General features: G+C 38.1%; 1 protein-coding gene across 2 annotated transcripts in view; it reads left to right on the top strand.

Moving 5' to 3' along the window:
• Positions 1-18,993, top strand: part of DNAH7 (dynein axonemal heavy chain 7) — a 224,034-nt gene that overhangs the window by 182,213 nt on the left and 22,828 nt on the right. For both annotated transcript variants that reach the window (XM_037523738.1, XM_037523737.1), the window contains exons 55-58: positions 4,028-4,204; positions 5,899-6,060; positions 8,240-8,440; positions 12,661-12,822. In XM_037523738.1, the coding sequence (XP_037379635.1) occupies positions 4,028-4,204; positions 5,899-6,060; positions 8,240-8,440; positions 12,661-12,822 (702 nt within the window). The remainder of the gene's footprint in view (positions 1-4,027; positions 4,205-5,898; positions 6,061-8,239; positions 8,441-12,660; positions 12,823-18,993) is intronic.

Below are 18,993 nucleotides of genomic sequence, written 5' to 3'. Positions count from 1 at the left end.
TCCATCAGTTCTACCCCAAAACACCAGAACACCTTCTTTTCAAGTGCTCATGAACATTCTCAAAAATAGACCAAATGTTGGGACACAAAACAAATCGTACTAGTTAAATTATATCAAACATTTTTCAGATCATTATTATATGAAACTACCAAAACAACCAAAAGAAAAAAGGAGAAAACCCACAAATTTGTGGAGAATAAACAATATGCCACTGAACAACTACTGGATCAAAGAGGCAATCCAAAACTACCTGGGGAATAATGAAAATAAAGACTCCTCAGAACCAAAGAGATGCAGCAAAAGCTATACTAAGGGGAAGCCTATAGCAAAGCTTGCCTACCTAAAGCAGCAGGAAGAAACACACACACACACAAATCTTAACTTGTAACTAAAGGAATTTAAAAAGAAAAACTAAATGTCAGAGAAGAAAGAAACTAATAAAAACTAGAGCAGAAATTAACAAAATCAAAATAAGAAAAGGCAAGCCAAAAGATCAAGAAAACCAAGAACACACAAATCTTAACTTGTAACTAAAGGAATTAAAAAAGAAAAACTAAATGTCAGAGAAGAAAGAAAATAATAAAAACTAGAGCAGAAATTAACAAAATCAAAATAAGAAAAGGCAAGCCAAAAGATCAAGAAAACCAGGAACTGGCTCTTTGAAAAAATTAACAAAATAAAACACCTTTAGCCAGACTCACAGAATAAACACATCAAAAATAAAAGCGAAATTAGAATGGATACTGTAGAAATACAGAGCATCATAGGAGAGTACAATTATATGACAACAAATTCAATAACCTAGGAGAAAAGGCAAATCTGAGATACATACAAGATATCTTGAATCCCTAAGAAACAGAAAACCTGAACAGACACAAATCCAGTAAGGAAATTGAAGAAATAATCAAAATTCTTCCAAAAAAAACAAAAACCCAGGAATAGAGGCTTTACTAGTGATTTCTCTCAAACTTTGAAAGAAGAATGAATACCCATTAAAATCAAACTCTTTTGTAAAATTGAAAAGGAGTGAAAACACTCAAATGCAAATAATGAACTAGCAGAAAAAAGAAATCAAGAAAACAATTGCATTTACAATAGCATCCAAAATAATTTATTACCTTGGAATAAATTTATCCAAGTGAAAGACCTATGCACTGAAAACTATAAGATATTATTGAGAAATAGAAGACAGAAAGATGGAAAGGCATCTGTGCTCATAGATTGGAAGAATTAACATAGTGCTGTGAGGAATTAATATCTGAGCTAGTCTATATGGATATTATTTCCCTCTAATCTCTAAGTCTGTACATCATGACAGACTGGAAGGATATAAAATATACAGATATATGTCTCCACCAGGAAGTCAGAAATTATTTGATCTCCAATGTATACATTGTTTGTGAGCACATTTTTGCCTCCTTCCCACATCTCTCCCCTCAAAACCAATTCTACAATAGGGGTAAAAAGCCACAAATTCCAGGTTATCTAATACTTAATTTGAAAAAATGGAGATACTCACTAAATCGCCAGTTGGAAAAATGAGATGGACTGGCACTTTTCTTTAGAATTTAATATATGGTACTTCATTGACAAAAGAAATATGGATGCATACTGAGATATGTGGGATGTTTTGAGTCCATTTACAGAACAAAGAGCTACTGACCATAGTTTTCTCACTCTGAACTGTAAACAAAAGTCAAAGTAACCTGCTTTTCCATAAGACACTTGTCAAATATAAGTTAATATCTTTCTCTGATCCGGTGTATATTAATCCTGTAGGAATTTGCAGTAAATAGAAAAACATAAATGGATGACCACAAGCTTCTTTCCTGCCTTTGGGAAAGATGGTCACCCAAATTAGACTGCATTTTTTGATACTGACAGATTTCATTTTACAAACTATCATTGCCTTAATCAGATTGCAGAAGAAAACCCAATTCTATTGCAAACTGAAGAGGGAGCACAACTTCATTTACTTTAAAGAGTTACAATTCATTCTTGGAGCAAGAAAGTCTTGCTCTGTTTTAACATTAAAACTAAAACACTGCAATTTGTCAGTGCTCACCTCTAACTTGGACCTGAAGCACTAACAGGAGAATCATTTCACACTAGCACCGTGTGCACCTGTGCAGTGGCTGACACCAGCCTGAGCCACCCAGTAAGAGCGGCCACTAAAAGCAGAAACTGACTGAGAGCAAAACCATGTTTGTAAAAGCAATATGCTTTCATTTTGTTTGCAACATTATGATTTTATTTATTTTTTTCTTTTTACATTCCACACTCCTTTATTTACAATTAAGAAGCAAAATCGCTTTCATCTGAATGAATGACAATGAACAAGAAGCAATATAATGTCTCAAATGTTATTTTTAGCTTAACAAAAGTTGCAGAGTTCGTGGTGCAGGTGTCTTTCCCATAAAGACTAATTTTCTTTAAATGGCTGTTTAAATCCAGAGTTTCATCTTCCTCTAGCCTCCTCACTCATTTTAAGTGCAACACTGTAATTTAGTGAAGAACTTACCCTTGGGAGGAAAGAGGTTATTTTGAAAAACATCATTATAACATAAATGCCCCAAGACAGATGAATAGATTAGGAAGATGTGTATACATGCAATGGAATACTACTCAGCTATTAAAAAAAAAATGAACTCTTGCCATTTTCTGTAACATGGATGGAACTGGAGGAGACTGTGCTAAAGAAATAAATTAGAAGGGAAAGACAAATACCAAATGGTGTCACTTATATGTAGATTATAGACTAACAAAACAAAGGATCACATAAAGCCAAACCAGTAACAAGCTCTAGAAACCTGACTGTCAACCTGAGACTACCAGAGCAGAGGGCAGAAAGAGAGAAGACAGAGAGAAGGAACGAACACAGTGGACTGTGGTGGTAGACTGTGGGTGTTTCGGTGGTGGGTGTGGTGTGGTAACAATACCTGAAGGGGGCAGTCCTATACCTCTAAACTTCCTTTCCTCCCCCAGGCTGTATCAATTATTTTTTTAAAGATTTATTTTTATTTATGCATACAAGCACTGGGGTATAGGCCAGAGGTGCGGGGGCTAAGAGGATTCACCTGAGAGAGTGGGAAGCAAAACAGGTGGATCTATTGAAATACACTGCTGAGGGGAGCAGCTGGTGAGACAGATGAGGTCTGCCGCACCATGTAGGTCACCTCCCTGGCCGGGGATGGAACTCGTGCTGCAGTGGCTAATGATAGCTTGATAGCACTGAGACTTTAACCCCTGTGCCACAAGGGAGGCCCTGTATCAATTATTTCTGTATGGTTAGTCATGTATAAATCACATTAAGGGCCTCCCCGGTGGCGCAGCGGTTGAGCGCTGGGTTGCGAAGCTGCCCGCGGCCTCTGCAGCGCCGGTTCGATCCCCGGCTGCTCCCCGGCCACCGGAGGAGGGTCCCACATGGCGCGCAGACCTCTCCTGCCGCCCGCTGCTCCCCTCAGCAGTGTACTTCGGTCCTTCTGCCTCTTCTGCTCCCTGCTTTGGCTCTGGTGAATTCTCTCACCCTCCCGCGCTTCTGACTGTACCCAGTGCATGTATAAACAAAAACAAACAAACAAATAAATTTAAAAAAAAAATGCCTCTATTAAAAAAAAAAAATCAAAAAAAAATCAAAAAATAAATCACATTAAAATTTCTACTTTTGAGTTATTGACTTTTAGAATAGAGTCCGTGTTTTAAAACTTACATGAAGGTGGCACCTGTACAGTGCAACATTTCTTATATTCTTCATCTACTGTGTTGAAAGCTCCGTTTGAATTCTGATATCCTGAACCACAACCTTTTATTATTTAAAAAATTCACATACCACTTTTTAAACAATTCGTGTATTTTTTTTCTACTTAAAAGGCATTTATATAAAGTGACTTACTTTCTACTGGCATTACTGAATACCTAAGCAAATGTAGCTGGAATCTTTTGTTTTAAAACACCTTTGAAGATAAAGTTTTTAAGGTTTCAGGCATATTTTAAATATTCTTTTAAATATATTCTTGTCCCTTTCTAGATTATTCCAATGCTGCAAGAATTTATAACCAACAAATTGGGGCGCACATTCATTGAGCCACCACCCTTCGATTTATCCAAGGCCTTTGCAGACAGTAACTGCTGTGCACCACTGATTTTTGTGCTCTCCCCTGGAGCAGATCCCATGGCTGCCCTTCTGAAATTTGCTGATGACCAGGTACTTTAAAACAGTTGAGATTATCTGATACTGAGTTTTAAGAAACAATACTTACAATTGAAATTTTAAGGTTAAAACATTTTTCAAATAACTTCACTGTAAAATTTCTAGTATAGCCTAGAACAATAAATAGGTGATTGGGCATTTTTTTAGTTTTCTTTCTTTTTTAACATTTTGTTCTAATTATAATAGTATTTCATGGTAGTAATACTAATATTTCTAAATCCACCATCACCACTTTTATCAAATGCTATATAAATGCTGTTAATTTTGCTAGACCTTGTTACACACATTTTCTATTAACTTTTACATCAATTCTATAAGGTGAAGTGTGGCTTCTCCACACTCAAAGGTGACATAGCTAATTGGTTAGGGTATTCTTTACTAGGCCCATTTATAATTTAATAACTCACACTGCCCTTTGCTTTGCCAGTGATTCTTAGGTACGAGAGGGTGGTCATCCACCATTGCACCGTGGTGGATGCAAGGATGTGCTGGATGCGGTTGTCATGGTTGGGAGTGCTGGATGCGGTTGTCATGGTTGGAAGAGTCGAGGACTGGCATGTGCTGGGGGACCAGATTGCTCAGGGCCTTTGTAGGCTACTTTGAGGACTTTGAGTCAGATGAGAAAATGGGTTTTAAGAAGTTATATATCCTATCTATAATCATCTAATCTATAATTTACAAGGTTCATCCTCACTGGAGCAAAAATTGATACGAGTGGTGGGAGATGGAAGCAGTCCACTAGTGAAGTGTAGAAAGTCACGAAAGAACAGTGGTGGATAGGACTAGACTGGAAGTGGTGGAGGTGGCTATAAGGGTCCACTTTATGTCAGTTCATCCTCTCCAAATCAGTGAGGCCTTTCCAGCCCTTGAGTCCCTCTCCCTTTCGTTCACCACATTGTAAAATGTGGTGTTCTCTGGTCCCTGTATAGGACAGCTCAGTGCTCTGTCTTCTTGTCCTAACTCCATTCTTCCAGAAGCAGTAGTATGTAGCTGTGTTTTGTTTTCTGCTGCTTCTACCTGCTAGTGTTGATAAGCCGTGTACATTCACAGAAGGCTTGAAACCCTATTTTTCTACATAACTGGAGGCTTCTTCAAAAGATACTTTCTAGTAGCAAGTGGTCTAGAAATAAAGAGACCAGGGAGTCAGACTGTCAGGATACAGCAGAAATGAATTCCAGGTAGACATTTCCATAGAATTTTTTAGAGAAACTTAAATGAGCACTGGGAGGTTAACATCTTTTTTTTCTCTTAGCCTTTGCATAGCCAAATTAGTTAAACATAAAATTCAGTCATCTGGAGGAAATAATACAAGTTCATCCATCTATTCACAATCTTCTTTTCAGCTTTGGATTTCAAGAGTTGTGGCATGAAAGCCAGACAATTTCATCCCCTCCTCATGCTAAAAATCTCCTTATTTTTTCTTTCTCTCTCATCTCAATAATCAAAGACCCTATAAAATTTTTCTTTTATTGCCATGATAATTTCCTAAATGAACTGACTTATTTTTCTTGATGTATATAGGATTCTTAACCTGTAAGAGTTTTTCATGGATGCATAAGTTTGCAGCTTTGAGGGCTGCTGCATAATTAAATTTAAATATACTTAACGCTAACATTTCCTGCAATAATAGTGTTGGTTCTTCTTTAAAATATGATTTTAAATAACATCTTTACTTTTGTTGTATACAGGGATATGGGGGATTGAAACTTAGCTCTTTATCTCTTGGTCAAGGCCAAGGGCCTATAGCTATGAAGATGGTAGAAAAAGCTATCAAGGAAGGAACATGGGTTGTTCTTCAGAACTGTCACCTTGCCACCTCTTGGATGCCAACCCTGGAGAAAGTTTGCGAGGTAAATTTGCCAGTTTATTTTGGTTAGTTTGTATACCCCCATATACTAAGTGGTATATCTACCATTCCGGTCCTCTGATTGGGAAGGTGCCAGGTTAGTGGCTTGGCTAATTACAACTGAGACAGGCTCTTCTGACTAGTGGAACTGAGAAGAGGATCAGGGCCTTGCTGAGTCCCTGTTAAAAGAAGCAAGAACTTATGCAGTGAGTCAGAAGTCACCTTAATCCAGAGGAGCAACATCAAAGATGGTAGTAAGCCACAGGCTAGACAGAAACCAATTTACTTTTACATCAGTGGACTAAAAACAACAATGGAAGCTTCTCAGGGTGAAATTCTTTGATCTCCCTAAACCAAAAACTTTCAGAATAGAATTTTTCTCTAACTCCCTTCTTACCCATTTGGCCATTTATCCTGTATTTATCTCGACACACAGGATCAGTGTACAACCAGGGAACTCCTCCCAGCCCCCTGGCAGCTGGTCACAGTACTTCCCCTTTTTGGTGGGCAGAAATTCCAGGGAGAAAAATCCCCTGTAGCTCAGCTGAGTAAACAGAAAACTGGTAGTTGGTTTCAACAGAGAAAAAAATCTGCCTTCTGTTATTACCTGTGACTCCAGCACCCTCCTCAGAGGAATACTAGATACTAAATACTAAGTAACCAAAGTAATGATATAACTAGTGCTACTCAGACATCTAGCTGAAACTGAAGGAGTGGGTTGTATTTTGCTTTATGCTGTTGACAACCTATCTCCTGCTACAACGCAAGCACCAGTGGAACAGTGACTTTGTTCTGTTCTCTGCTTTAGTGCCCTGCTCATAGGAAACACTCAGTAGTTACTGAATTAATGAACAAATGAATATTGCTTAACCACTGCTTAAAACCTCTCTCAATGACTTCCCGTTGCATGCAAGATAAAGTGCAAATCCTTACCTAGCTGGCAACACTCTTCTTCCTCTCACCTTTGCCTAACCCTTAGGTTTCGTCTCTGGCCACTTTCCATCGGGACGTCTATGCCCTATCTATTTGAACTTCTCTTGCTTACGTTGGTATATTACACTATTTTTCAAGAATATAGACCATCATACTAGATGTATTTTTATCTGGAAAACTTCAACATAATAACATTCACCTTGCCAATGTCTATTTATCTTTCACATCTTGTACTGCACTAGAGGTTTTATATGTGTGCTTGTTTCTTCACTGTTCCTCCTATGACGCTAGGTCATTTTCACGAGTTTTTTAATTGTAGCATACACACCCATCAGAGAACCACAGGAGAGACAAGCTATACCTAATGGATGGTGACTTGACCCAAAATGCCAAAGGGTAATTGGGAGGAGCAAAAATGGTGCCCATATCTACCACTTTTCGTTATGAAAGAACTTAGGCACTTATATGCCCTTTCTACTTCACCCCCATCCTTTTATCACATTTGTGCTAAAAAAAATTTTACTGAAGATTTGCAATATGAAAAACATAAATACCACGGTCATGGACAATTGGGGGAGATAGCAGTAGGGAGAGAAACTGAACAGGAAGAGAGGCCATGGCCCATGGTAATTATTCCTGACCCTATAAATCTCCACAACAGTGCTAAGCAAGTGTCCAGTCTTCTGTAGTGCATGTCTAACTGTTCCCTTAAACAAATAGAGCTAATAGTGATATATTTAATGCTTCAGGATATACCACTTCTCATTTTTCAAAATGCTCTCCTTTTTTTATTCTTACCTGGTTGAACATTGACTTATCTGACAGTCTGGCTCCTTATTCTCACAACATGGCTACATCAAGAAGAAATTATTCTTATTCTACAAAGAATTATTTCTATAAATATTTCAACAACATCAGTGAAGATACAAAATTTTGTTGAATGGCATGGCCAGCTCTGAATTATAAAACACACCTTTGTAAACTTTGTGATATAATGGCTCCAAGGAGAATAACTAACTCCCTGGGCCTTCTGAAGTATGTTGTATGAAGTATGTTGTATGAAGTATGTTGTTTTGGAGTTAGACTCAGATTTTAAGGTTTTTGCCTTAAATTTACAGCAATTCACTTTCACTGTGTAAAGATGCTTCCTTCCTCTTCCAGCCCATCCCACCCACATGATCTGGAGATTTTTAACACCCCCACCCCGCCCACTTTGTACAACCATTTATATCTAATTTCTTTTCTTGCAGGAGTTAAGCCCAGAAACAACACATCCAGATTTTCGAATTTGGCTGACAAGTTACCCATCTCCAAATTTCCCTGTGTCTGTGCTGCAGAATGGAGTGAAAATGACCAATGAAGCACCGAAAGGTTTACGAGCTAATATCATTCGATCATACCTCATGGACCCGATCTCTGACCCTGAGTTCTTTGGCAGCTGCAAAAAGCCTGTTAGTGATGGCTAAGTCTTGTTACCTCAGCCCTGTAAAGCAATTCAAGTGGCCCCTGGTGATCATGGATGTGTGTGCAGAGTAAAACTACAAATTAAATAGGCTTCCTGCACTGCAGTGCAGTTGTTTTTGATTACTGATCATTGACTGTGCTGAAGTCAATTTTATTAATATTTTATTTTAATTTTTCCACCAACCTCACTCCTGCTCAGCTGAGATCTTGTGGGGTGTCATTAATAATGTAGCTTTCTATTTAGAAAGTCAGCTGTAAGCCATTCCCAGTACAAATCTGCAAGGTTGGAGAATCTTGTTTCAGGATATTAACTGAGCCCTTTGCTATTTGGAGCCATATCTTTAAATTAAAACATAAAAATATTTCCTCCATATAACTATAATGAGAGCCAAAATGATTTTACTCCTTGATTGATGGGACTCATAAGGGTCTTTTTAAGAGTCATCAGGCAAGCAGGGAAACCACCCACTGCTTTCATTATTAGAAATCTGTGTGTGAATGTCTGTGACCTAAAATTGTTTCACAGTGTTTTACCATAATTAAAAATGGAAGAATTTCTTTTTAAGAGGGGTTATGAACCTTGGTAAATTTTCGCCATTAAAAAACTCATACTCTTTATGTCAGAATATGTTTTAAGTACACATCAAAAGAAAACATTAAAAATAAAGAAGTACTTTCATTAAACAAAAAGTCTTGGGTACTAAAAAAACAGTGCTTGTATTTAAAGCAAAATTGAACCTTATCCTAAGCTTCTAAGACCTGCCTTGTGACTAACTTTTGCATTGATGAGGCCCAGACAGAGTAGATAGGTGATAAGGGCATTTCTGCATGGGATAGTTAGACAGAAGCCCTTTTACAAAATTTTATTCCCTTTTTTTCTGTATCCAAAGGTCTCTCCAGGGGCAGTTACACAAATTACAAGTCCAGTCATTTATGAACCACAGTCCAAACCAAATCCAAAATCTTATCAAATACTGAAGCAGCACAGCATAATGTTTCTGTCTTAATTTTTCATTTGGAAATAATTTTAAACCTACAGAGAGGTTTCAAGTGTAAAAGTAGTGCAGAGAACACCCCTATGGGTGAATAAAATGTGGTGGATGGAAACTTGACTTTCGGTGGAGATCATACTGTAGTATATACAGCTGTTGAATTACAATGTACACCTAAACCTATCATTGGCTTAGAACTGGTATTACTTTCAGTTACCATGTTTCTTTACTTCCTATAATCTGGAACATTTTCTTTGTCTTTGATGACATTGAAATTTATGAAGAATTCATCTCCCCCTCCTTTTTTTTTTTTCCAAATCGAACAGTTCTCATTTGAGGTTTATGTGATATTTATATGTGCTTCCATTCAGGTTGCATACTCCTAGCCAGCATACTACGTAGGGGAAGTTGTGTCCTCATTGGAGTTTCACATTGGGAGGCACATGATGTCCATTGATGATACTAATTTTGAGCAAGGCACTGGACAAGGCATTGTCTGACTTCTTCACTGTATAATAACTGCTTTTCTCCTTGTGACTAATAGTCTGTGGAGTGATGTTTTAGGACTATGCAAATATGTTGTTTCTCACCAAAATCCACCCCCCACCCTAGATTTAATCTGCATCAGTGACTCTTTCCTTATCCAGTTGTTCCCTAAAATAATTCCAATTCTAGCTCCCCCTGCATATTTTACATCTGTCCATTTATTGTCAGCAAAAGCCCTCCTTTTACCCCCATTTATTTATCTGCTATTGGCACAGACGAATTCCCTGAGTTTTTTCAGTGGTTTCCAATTCTTTACTAAATTCTTATGCTCAGTTGTCCCAGATTTGGTCAGTGGGAGCTCCTTCAAGCTGACTCATCCATTCTTGATACAGATTCCATCGTATTTTTAATTCTGTTGTTATCATCATCATCATCATTACTATTACTGGCCCTCATACTTTTGGCATAAAATTTCCAGATTCATCTCCGCCCAGTTCTGGAACCAGCCATTTTTCAGAAGAGTCCTGGCTCCTTTTAAGTGGGGGTTGATGCTAGGCACCAAGATGTATTAATCCCCCTTCCAGTGCTGAGAACTTGGAAATAAATACAAGTACTCGCACACACATGCATGAAGTCACAAACAAGTCCATGTGCACCTATACTCTCATCTATCTCTTCTAGAAGTAATGTGTGCATGTGAACACCTCCAATTCAATCCACCGACCTGGAGTTCGCTACTGCTGTCTTCTCATTCTATACTTTTTTTTAAAGATTTATTTATTTATTTATACAAGCACTGGGTACAGTCAGAAGCGCGGGAGGGTGAGAGAATTCACCAGAGCCAGAGGGGAGAGCAGAACGGGCAGACTGACGAAGTACTGCTGAGGGGAGCAGTGGGTGGCAGGAGAGGTCTGCATGCCATGTGGGACCCTCACCCCCTCACCCGGCGGCCGGGGATCGAACCGGTGCTGCGAGGCTGCGGGCAGCTTTGCAACCTAGCGCTCAACTGCTGCGCCACCGGGGAGGCCCTCCTCATTCTATACTTTTATGTCCCTTTCTCTACAGTGAGAAACTGGACTCCCACCACATCAACACATTTACCGCTTTGTTCATTTCTCTAGTGGATCGAAAGCAGTTCCAGAATCAGCACAGCTGTTTACTTTCTCCCACCCCTCAGAACTTGGTTAACTTAGTTAAATTGATGCTGCTTGACATTTGTCTCCAACTCTTCCTTTCAGTTTTGTTACACAGGGAAACCCCTGCCCTTGGATTAACTTGGGCAGTTTCATGATTGTTCTGGTTATTTTCACCTAATAAAGTCATTTTAAATGCTAAGTCAGCCTTTATTCCGAAATCAGAAAGCACAGTGCAATATAGTAGTCAGTCCTTCAACTTCTATTGAAAAATGTAAGTTTCATCAATCTAGCTTCTCACCTGAGGCCTCTCGGTGGTGGTGGACTTCATGCCTTCGGAGGATGAGTATGGATTGGTATCTTTTTGTAACTCCTCCTGCACACCTACCTGCTGACATGGACAACTCAACTGGGAGTGTGCGTGATAGCAAGGTAGGAGGAGTAAAAGTTGCTGTTTTACTATGTTCCCACTTGGAGCATTCTAGATTTGGCAGTTGGACTTAGGGTATATGTGAGTTCTTTTGAATTATTTCGTGAATTCTTCTTTGGTTTCTTTGCTGAACACCTCTGACTTGCCATCACCCTTGGTGCTGTCATCCCCTGTAACTGACCAAGCTTGATGGCCCTCTATCTTTGGTTCTCCAGTGTTCATCATATGCAGGCTCTTACTGTTGGGGTCTCTTCAATTTATGAAACAAGTTATCTTGACAGGAAGCATAAATGACTCTTGGCTGACATTCCTGTCCAGTTCCCATCTGCTCCTTGGGATTCATGCTGAGCTGGCCCATCATCAGAGGCAGGGTTGTGGTGTGCCTCTCATGGCCCATTACCCTGTGCCCACTCACTGCTCTTTCAGGCATGAGCTGTGTGCTTTCCACTCTATCCCAGCTACAGGCAACACATGTCAAATTTCTGAAAAGCCCCATTAATTCCTTCTCACTAGCTTGGACTAAGACGAGAAACCCCTTGCCCCCTTCTGTCTTTGGAGCACAGCAGCTGTTCTTTCCAAGAAACTGCTTCACAAATCCCCTTGCAAGCTCTATTTCACCATGTTTTATTCTCCATGCAGAGGGTGCAAATGATTCATATGTTGCATCGTACTTTGTGATTTGTGAATTGAGGCTGGCTTTGCAAATGAAAGTGACTATGGGACTTTTTCTTATCTGAGAGTAACCAGGGTGGTCAAGAAGTTCCCTGAAGTTTCAGTTCCAAAGATCTTGAAAAGCTGCCTTGATTTGAACTATTATCTCCTTTGAAATTTCTTCATGATCATGGGGCCACACATTGAAATTCATATTCCTTGCCTCATGATGCTTCAGTTGGAGCTTCAAAATTCCAGTAAGATAGCGTTAAATTGGATGAGTTCAATTTCCTAAATCTCAGGTGTACATAGCTAGGTATGTCATCTGAACATGTATGCAGATGGCTATATTTTTGTCTGAATAGCCTATAGAAACACACTTGATTCTGTTATATTTTAGGATGGATATATTTATAAGCAAAAGGAATTAATTTCTTTCATCTTAAAATATGCTAAGTATAATATAATATCAGGTGAAAAAAATATTGATGTGGCACCATTTCTTCTCATTACAGGAGGAATTCAAGAGATTGCTTTATGGCCTCTGCTTCTTTCATGCCTTGGTACAAGAGAGAAGGAAATTTGGACCCCTGGGGTGGAATATTCCTTACGAGTTCAATGAGACTGACCTCCGAATCAGTGTACAGCAACTCCACATGTTTCTGAACCAGTATGAGGTATCATAAAAATCACAGCAAGGACATTATCTGTTTTGCTCTTTATCACATTGTGTTTGTATAGTAAGCAGGGACCTCTGATTAATTTTCACTCTTATAAAATGAATAGCAGGATAGTTCCCAGTAGCTTATTAAGCAATACTTCATTATAATTCCTATAGTAGGTAATTAGGATGTCAGTTTGTCTGTTGGAAAACTTACACTTTATCATTTATTTGGATACATAGCAACCTATGGAAATCTGAAAAATAATCATATGGTACTTATTTTGAAATAGATTTGAGAAGACCATAAATCAGTCAGGCTCCGAAATGGGGGTAAGGGGGAAGACTGATTTCCTTCCGTTCTGAGGATGACTTTATTTTTAATAGAGAAATGTTATTGTACTGTTATTCCAGGTTTGGGCCATTTGTTAAGAGAAAAAAAACTACTTAAAATATTAATGTTAACCTGAAGTATGGTTTCTGAGGAAAAGCCAAACTGCCTAATGTCATAACAACCACTTTCCATTCCCTGCAATTCTCTCTCACATACAGTATGGCAATACTTTCTCTCTTGGCTACTGTCTATCAATTGAATTTTTCACATATTTATAACTTTGAAGGACTACCTGGTAATGCAGCCCAAGTATTATACAGGGATACAGAACTGTTATTGAGAGTGAGTTCTCTAAATTTTGGTAAAATTCTGTTCAAAATTAGTTATAAACCTTTAAATCAACGAATGGGATATCAAAATCTTTTGACTTTTGAAACTTAGTGAATTGTGAATATATTTTTTAGAAGCTTGCAAACAGGAAGACATTGGATTCTAGGTAAAAGCAAAGAGGAAGACCTGAACAAAATAAATAACAAAGCTCAACTGACATATCTAAACTAACGTGAAAACTCTGTTTCTCTGAGTTTCTATACTTCATTGGCCAAATTCGTATTCTGTACTCCAAAGGAAATGAGTTGAGAAGGTCTTCGATTTTTGCCACATTTTAATTTGGTAAACCATTCAAAGAAAGCATAAATTTGATGAATTTTTGTAGCAATATTTATATAAAAATAAAAGATAATAAGATTGAAGGCAAAAATGCAGTGATATAATCCCTGTCAAAGTATTTGAGCTAAAGTAATTAGATGTTTTAATGCACACAAAAAAGAAAGATGTTAACATCTGTGCAAGCACCCATAGCATAACATATATTCTAATTTAAAATATAATCTGTAATGAAGAGTCAATTAAAAATATCAGCAATTCAAAATTTAGTGACCATAAAATGATACTTTGAAGAAGCTTGTGGACAATTTTATTTTAAAAATCAAAAACAATGATACCATATTGAAAAATATGTTCTTGGTAATCATTTATCCTGTCAAACACTGTGGAGAGTGAATGAAATGCCCGTTGGATTTTCACAGTAATTTCAGTAATTTCAAGAGTATTATGTGTCTTTCACTAATGGACTTCAATTAACTTCTGAGACTTTGTAGAAATAATACAGTATTTATTTGGGGGGGGAATAGCTAATATAAGTATGTTCTATTTGTTTTAGTCTATTTGTAGCCAAAAAAATGATATTGAAATGTCTTAAATGTACAATATAAATAACTATATGGCACATTATAAATGATTTCACTTTCATTAAGAATCTTTTAATGGCATACAAGACTGACTGAACTGGTTCCTTCTATTAAATAAAAATTCATCAGTGCTTCTCCTTCCTCCAGCATAGTAATTATATAGCAAAATTCACAAAACTGTTAATCATGCATCATATATAATTGATCAGGAATTAAAGAGGAATTCTTTGAGAGATATGAATTCATAATTCCCTTTGATAGTAAATCTAATGTAACCCTCCTACAACAATTAACATTTTTTTCCTTAAAACAATGATCCTATGTCTTGACATAGAAAACAATCAGAATTAAACTGTGTGTCTCACACACACAGTAAACCTAGACCAACAACAGTTGTTGCTATCAAGAGAATGAATAGAATGAGGCAATCAAATGAAAGAGGGATACACTTGGGCATAAGGGGTTTATGATTTTCCCAAAAATGAAAATCCTGATTTATACCAGAATGTGCCAGTTAGTCATCTGTGGCAATAGAAAGAAAGAAAAAGAAAACTTTGTGTTCTAATTCTAATTTCCTTTGAATGTCATTGGAAAAAAAGAATAAAAGATTTTCAGAATCTCTTTTCCCAAGTCTTGGACATATGGCCTTAGTGAGTTCCCCCAGCCCCAGGCAAGAATAGATCCAGAGGAAGGACAAGCTGTTAGAGAAATGAAGTCAGTAAGTGTTTGGGAAACCAAATACAAATAGAAACTAGAAGAACCAAGAGATTTATGAGAGTGGTCCCAACTATATAGTGTTGAGACTGAAAAAAACCATTGATTCCTGATTTCTAATCAGGTGATAGGCATCTTTGGAGCTGATAGACTTTCTAAGTGATGTGCTTTGTAAAAACAAGAGACCAAGGAGGGCCTCCCTGGTGGTGCAGCAGTTGAGCGCTGCTTTGCAAAGCTGCCTGCGGCCTCGGCAACACCTGTTCGATCCCCGGCCACGGGGCGAGGGTCCCGAATGGCGCGCAGACCTCTCCTGCCGCCCACTGCTCCCCTCAGCAGTGTACTTTGTCATTCTGCCTGTTCTGCTTTCCGCTCTGGCTCTGGTGAATTCTCTCACCTTCCTGCGCTTCTGACTGTACCCAGTGCTTGTATGAATAAGTAAATAAATCTTAAAAAAAAAAAAAAAAAAACAGACCAAGGAGTAGGGAAAAATTATCCTGTTTTCTATTTCCTGTCTCCATTTTCCATTCTCTGCCTGCCTCATAGGAATAGAACCATCATCCTCCCAAACCTCAAGCTAGTTTTCTGGGAATCATTGACACTCAGTTATTCTTTATTTCTCTACCACCATAACCCACTTCCTCTATCCCCCATGTCTTCCCTCTGTCCCTTGTCCTGTGCTGTGTTATCACAGTCTACTTGCACTTCCTTCTGTGTGATGTACTCTTTTTTTTTTATTTTTTTATTTTTTTTAAATAATAAATTTTATTTTTATATCCCCATACAATTTCAATCCCCCCATTCTGACCCCAATCCCTCCCCTCCCACTCCCCACCCCCCAAAAAGTGTCTCTGGTTCATAGTTTTTGTTGATTTTGATTTTCACTTTCTTACAGTTATTCATTTTCCTGGTCCCTTATTTAAGTTTTCTAGATTCCTGCTATGAGTGAGACCATCCGGTATTTTTCTTTTTCTTTCTGACTTATTTTGCTGAGCATGATCCCTTCCAGCGCCATCCATGTTGCTGCAAATTGCATGTGTTTATCTTTTTTGAATGCTGAGTAATATTCCATGGTATATATGTACCATATCTTCTTGATCCAGTCATCTATTTTTGGGCATTTGGGCTGTTTCCAAAACTTAGCTATTGTAAATAGAGCTGCTATAAACATAGGGGTGCAGGTGCTCTTTGGAGTTGATGTTTCTGTGTCCTTTGGGTAAATACCTAGGAGTGGAATTGCTGGATCATATGGAAGCTCTATGTTTAGTAGGTCCAGAAAGCTCCACACAGCTCTCCATAGTGGTTGGACCAGTTTGCACTCCCACCAACAGTGCAGAAGAGTTCCTTTTTCTCCCTGTGTGATGTACTCTTGCATGTCACTGAGTTTCAGCATGTATTTTCCTTCTGTTTTGAGTGCCTGTTCCTGTGGTCAGTTCTTGTCTACTTTGGGAGTCCTTTTTGCATTACCAATTCAGACTCATGAGAGCCAAGCATGCCTCCCCTTGGCCTACTTCTATATGTCACCTTAGCGATATTTTGACCAGTATGTGTTGAGAAGCCTCATCATTGTGGATGAGCACCTATGAGAGCAGATTATTTCAAATTTTTTTAGTCTTCCTGGCCTATTGGCCCATGATCTTTGTTATCCTCTCTTTAATGTATTCTAGCACAGTAGCAAGATATTTGTGTGTCCAGACCCCAGTTCGCTCTAGTAGTCTTAACATAGCTGATGACATATGTAGGTTACTAGTAACTACAAGCTTTTTTTCAAAAGGAGAGCACATTTTTCCAAATCACAAGCCACTACACTAAATGATGCCTTTGGTTTATATCCCTAGCACCTAAAACACTGTTTGTAGTAGATTGCTCAGTGTTTGATGAATGAATCACGATTAATAGAAATATCTACAAGCTCTCCAAAACAATAATGGCAGCATCACTATATGTAGCAATTTAGCATAGTAATTGCAGCATTTGAAGTAAATAGAAAATGAATAAGTATTCACTAAATTCCGATAGAGCAACTGGTTATTTGCTATTAGGAAAAAGTAAGTTAGTTTACTCATACTATATAATCCTGTTAGATTAAAAAATGTGGGCAAGAAATACTAAACTGTAAAAGAAAATGCAGATATGTATGTACGTATATATGTATGTATGTGTCTGTCATTCTGTCTATCTTACCCACTTGGCAGGCAATTGCTTTGCTCTTCTTGTTTTGATAGAGAGCGGTGTGTGTGTGTGTGTGTGTGTGTGTTTGTCTGTGTGTGAAAGACCCATCCCTTACTCTAACTTCATCTCAAGGCGACCAGTTTCATAGCTTAAGTATATTTGCTCAGATGTTTTGCTGTACACATATAAGGACACATATACATATGCACAAATTGTTCATCAAAAGCGTAATTATATTTGCATGATATTTCTTTTTTCATCCTATATACACCTTGTACAAATTTCAAAATGCATATAGATCTTTGTTTTCATGGTTGCCTACATAGCACTTCCCCTTTGTTCACAAGTAGAATTTTATTTCCATGGGGTGGGGCAGGATTGGTAATAAGCAGGGCTAAAAGTGAGTAACTTCCTACATAACTTGGCATATTAATTGCCAACTTTGAGTTCCACTTCCATTTATCTTCTCCCCTTGCCCATGATCTCAAACCTTTTGTAACAGTGAACATGGAAGCAAATCCTAGCAGCAAGTTGCTACCAATATCTATGAATCCAGTGTGTGGACCTTGGCCCCTGGGAGAATGCGCTCCCCAATTTGTGATCATGCTGCTGAGAGGAATATTTTACCCATCAGTCTCCGGCAGGTTGGCAGGTTTGATCCTATTACACATAAACTATCCCCATCTGGATCTCATCTTATGCCTCATCATAAAGTCCTCCCAAGGGCCAGATTCCATGCTAGTATAGTCCATATGCTCTAACTCACATACTATCTATGTAATTTGTATATGAGGTTTCTTACTATATTTCATTTTTATGAGATTGGTCTTGTTAACAAGGCACATCCAACCAGAGCATGCATCTGATCAGACTTCCCTCAGATTTGCCATTGGAAGGACATTAATATGCTGGAGTTCTTCCTGATTCTGTTTGTTTCTCCATGTGGTCTTGGCCACTGAGACATGTGCTCCTATATTCAGTGCCTTCAGTTCTAGTTTACCATATAGCAAGTCTCATCATTTCTAAGCCCAAATTCAGTAAATTGCTTCTCTCTAATCATTACTACCTCCTCTTTTGTAGGGTATTATTTTTATTGAAACAATTCCTCAAAATAGGGTCACTGGAATGTAGGAGATACATGCACATATGAGATATGTACATACATAAACATGTATGTATATACATGTACACTTTACTTTTTAACAAATAACTATAAGATGGGCATATACAGTACAAAATGATGAAAAAAATCCTAAAGTAAAAGATTGTTATATTTTATTTATTTTTAAAAGATGTATTTATTTATGCATATAAGAGCTGGGGTATAGGCCAGAGGTGCGGGGGATAAGAGTATTCACCAGAGACAGAGTGGGGAGCAGAACAGGCAGATTGACTGAAATACAATGCTGAGGAGAGCAGCAGGTGAGACAGGAGAGGTCTGCTGCACCATATGTGGGTTAGCTCCCTGGCTGGGGATTGAACTCAGGCCATAGCAATGATAGCACTGAGACTTAATCCCTAGGTCACCAGAGAGACCCCTGAGTCCTTTCTTTTGACATGTTTATTTCTTTTCAGGAATCTAGACTAAAGAGTCATAAGATGTGTATTTAATGCAGCAAAAATTGGCACCGTAGGAAATTAACAGCAACTGAAGTGTTAAATATTAGAAGACAAGGTAGTGTTTTCAGAAAGTATTATATTAAACATTAACAGATATCTC

Source organism: Talpa occidentalis, unplaced genomic scaffold (assembly GCF_014898055.3).
Source record: "Talpa occidentalis isolate TD23 unplaced genomic scaffold, MPIMG_talOcc4v2.1 talOcc4.3, whole genome shotgun sequence".
NCBI classification, from domain to species: Eukaryota; Metazoa; Chordata; class Mammalia; order Eulipotyphla; family Talpidae; genus Talpa; species Talpa occidentalis.
The sequence above is the reverse complement of the archived record's forward strand: the minus strand, read 5'-3'. Positions and strand labels throughout refer to the sequence as shown.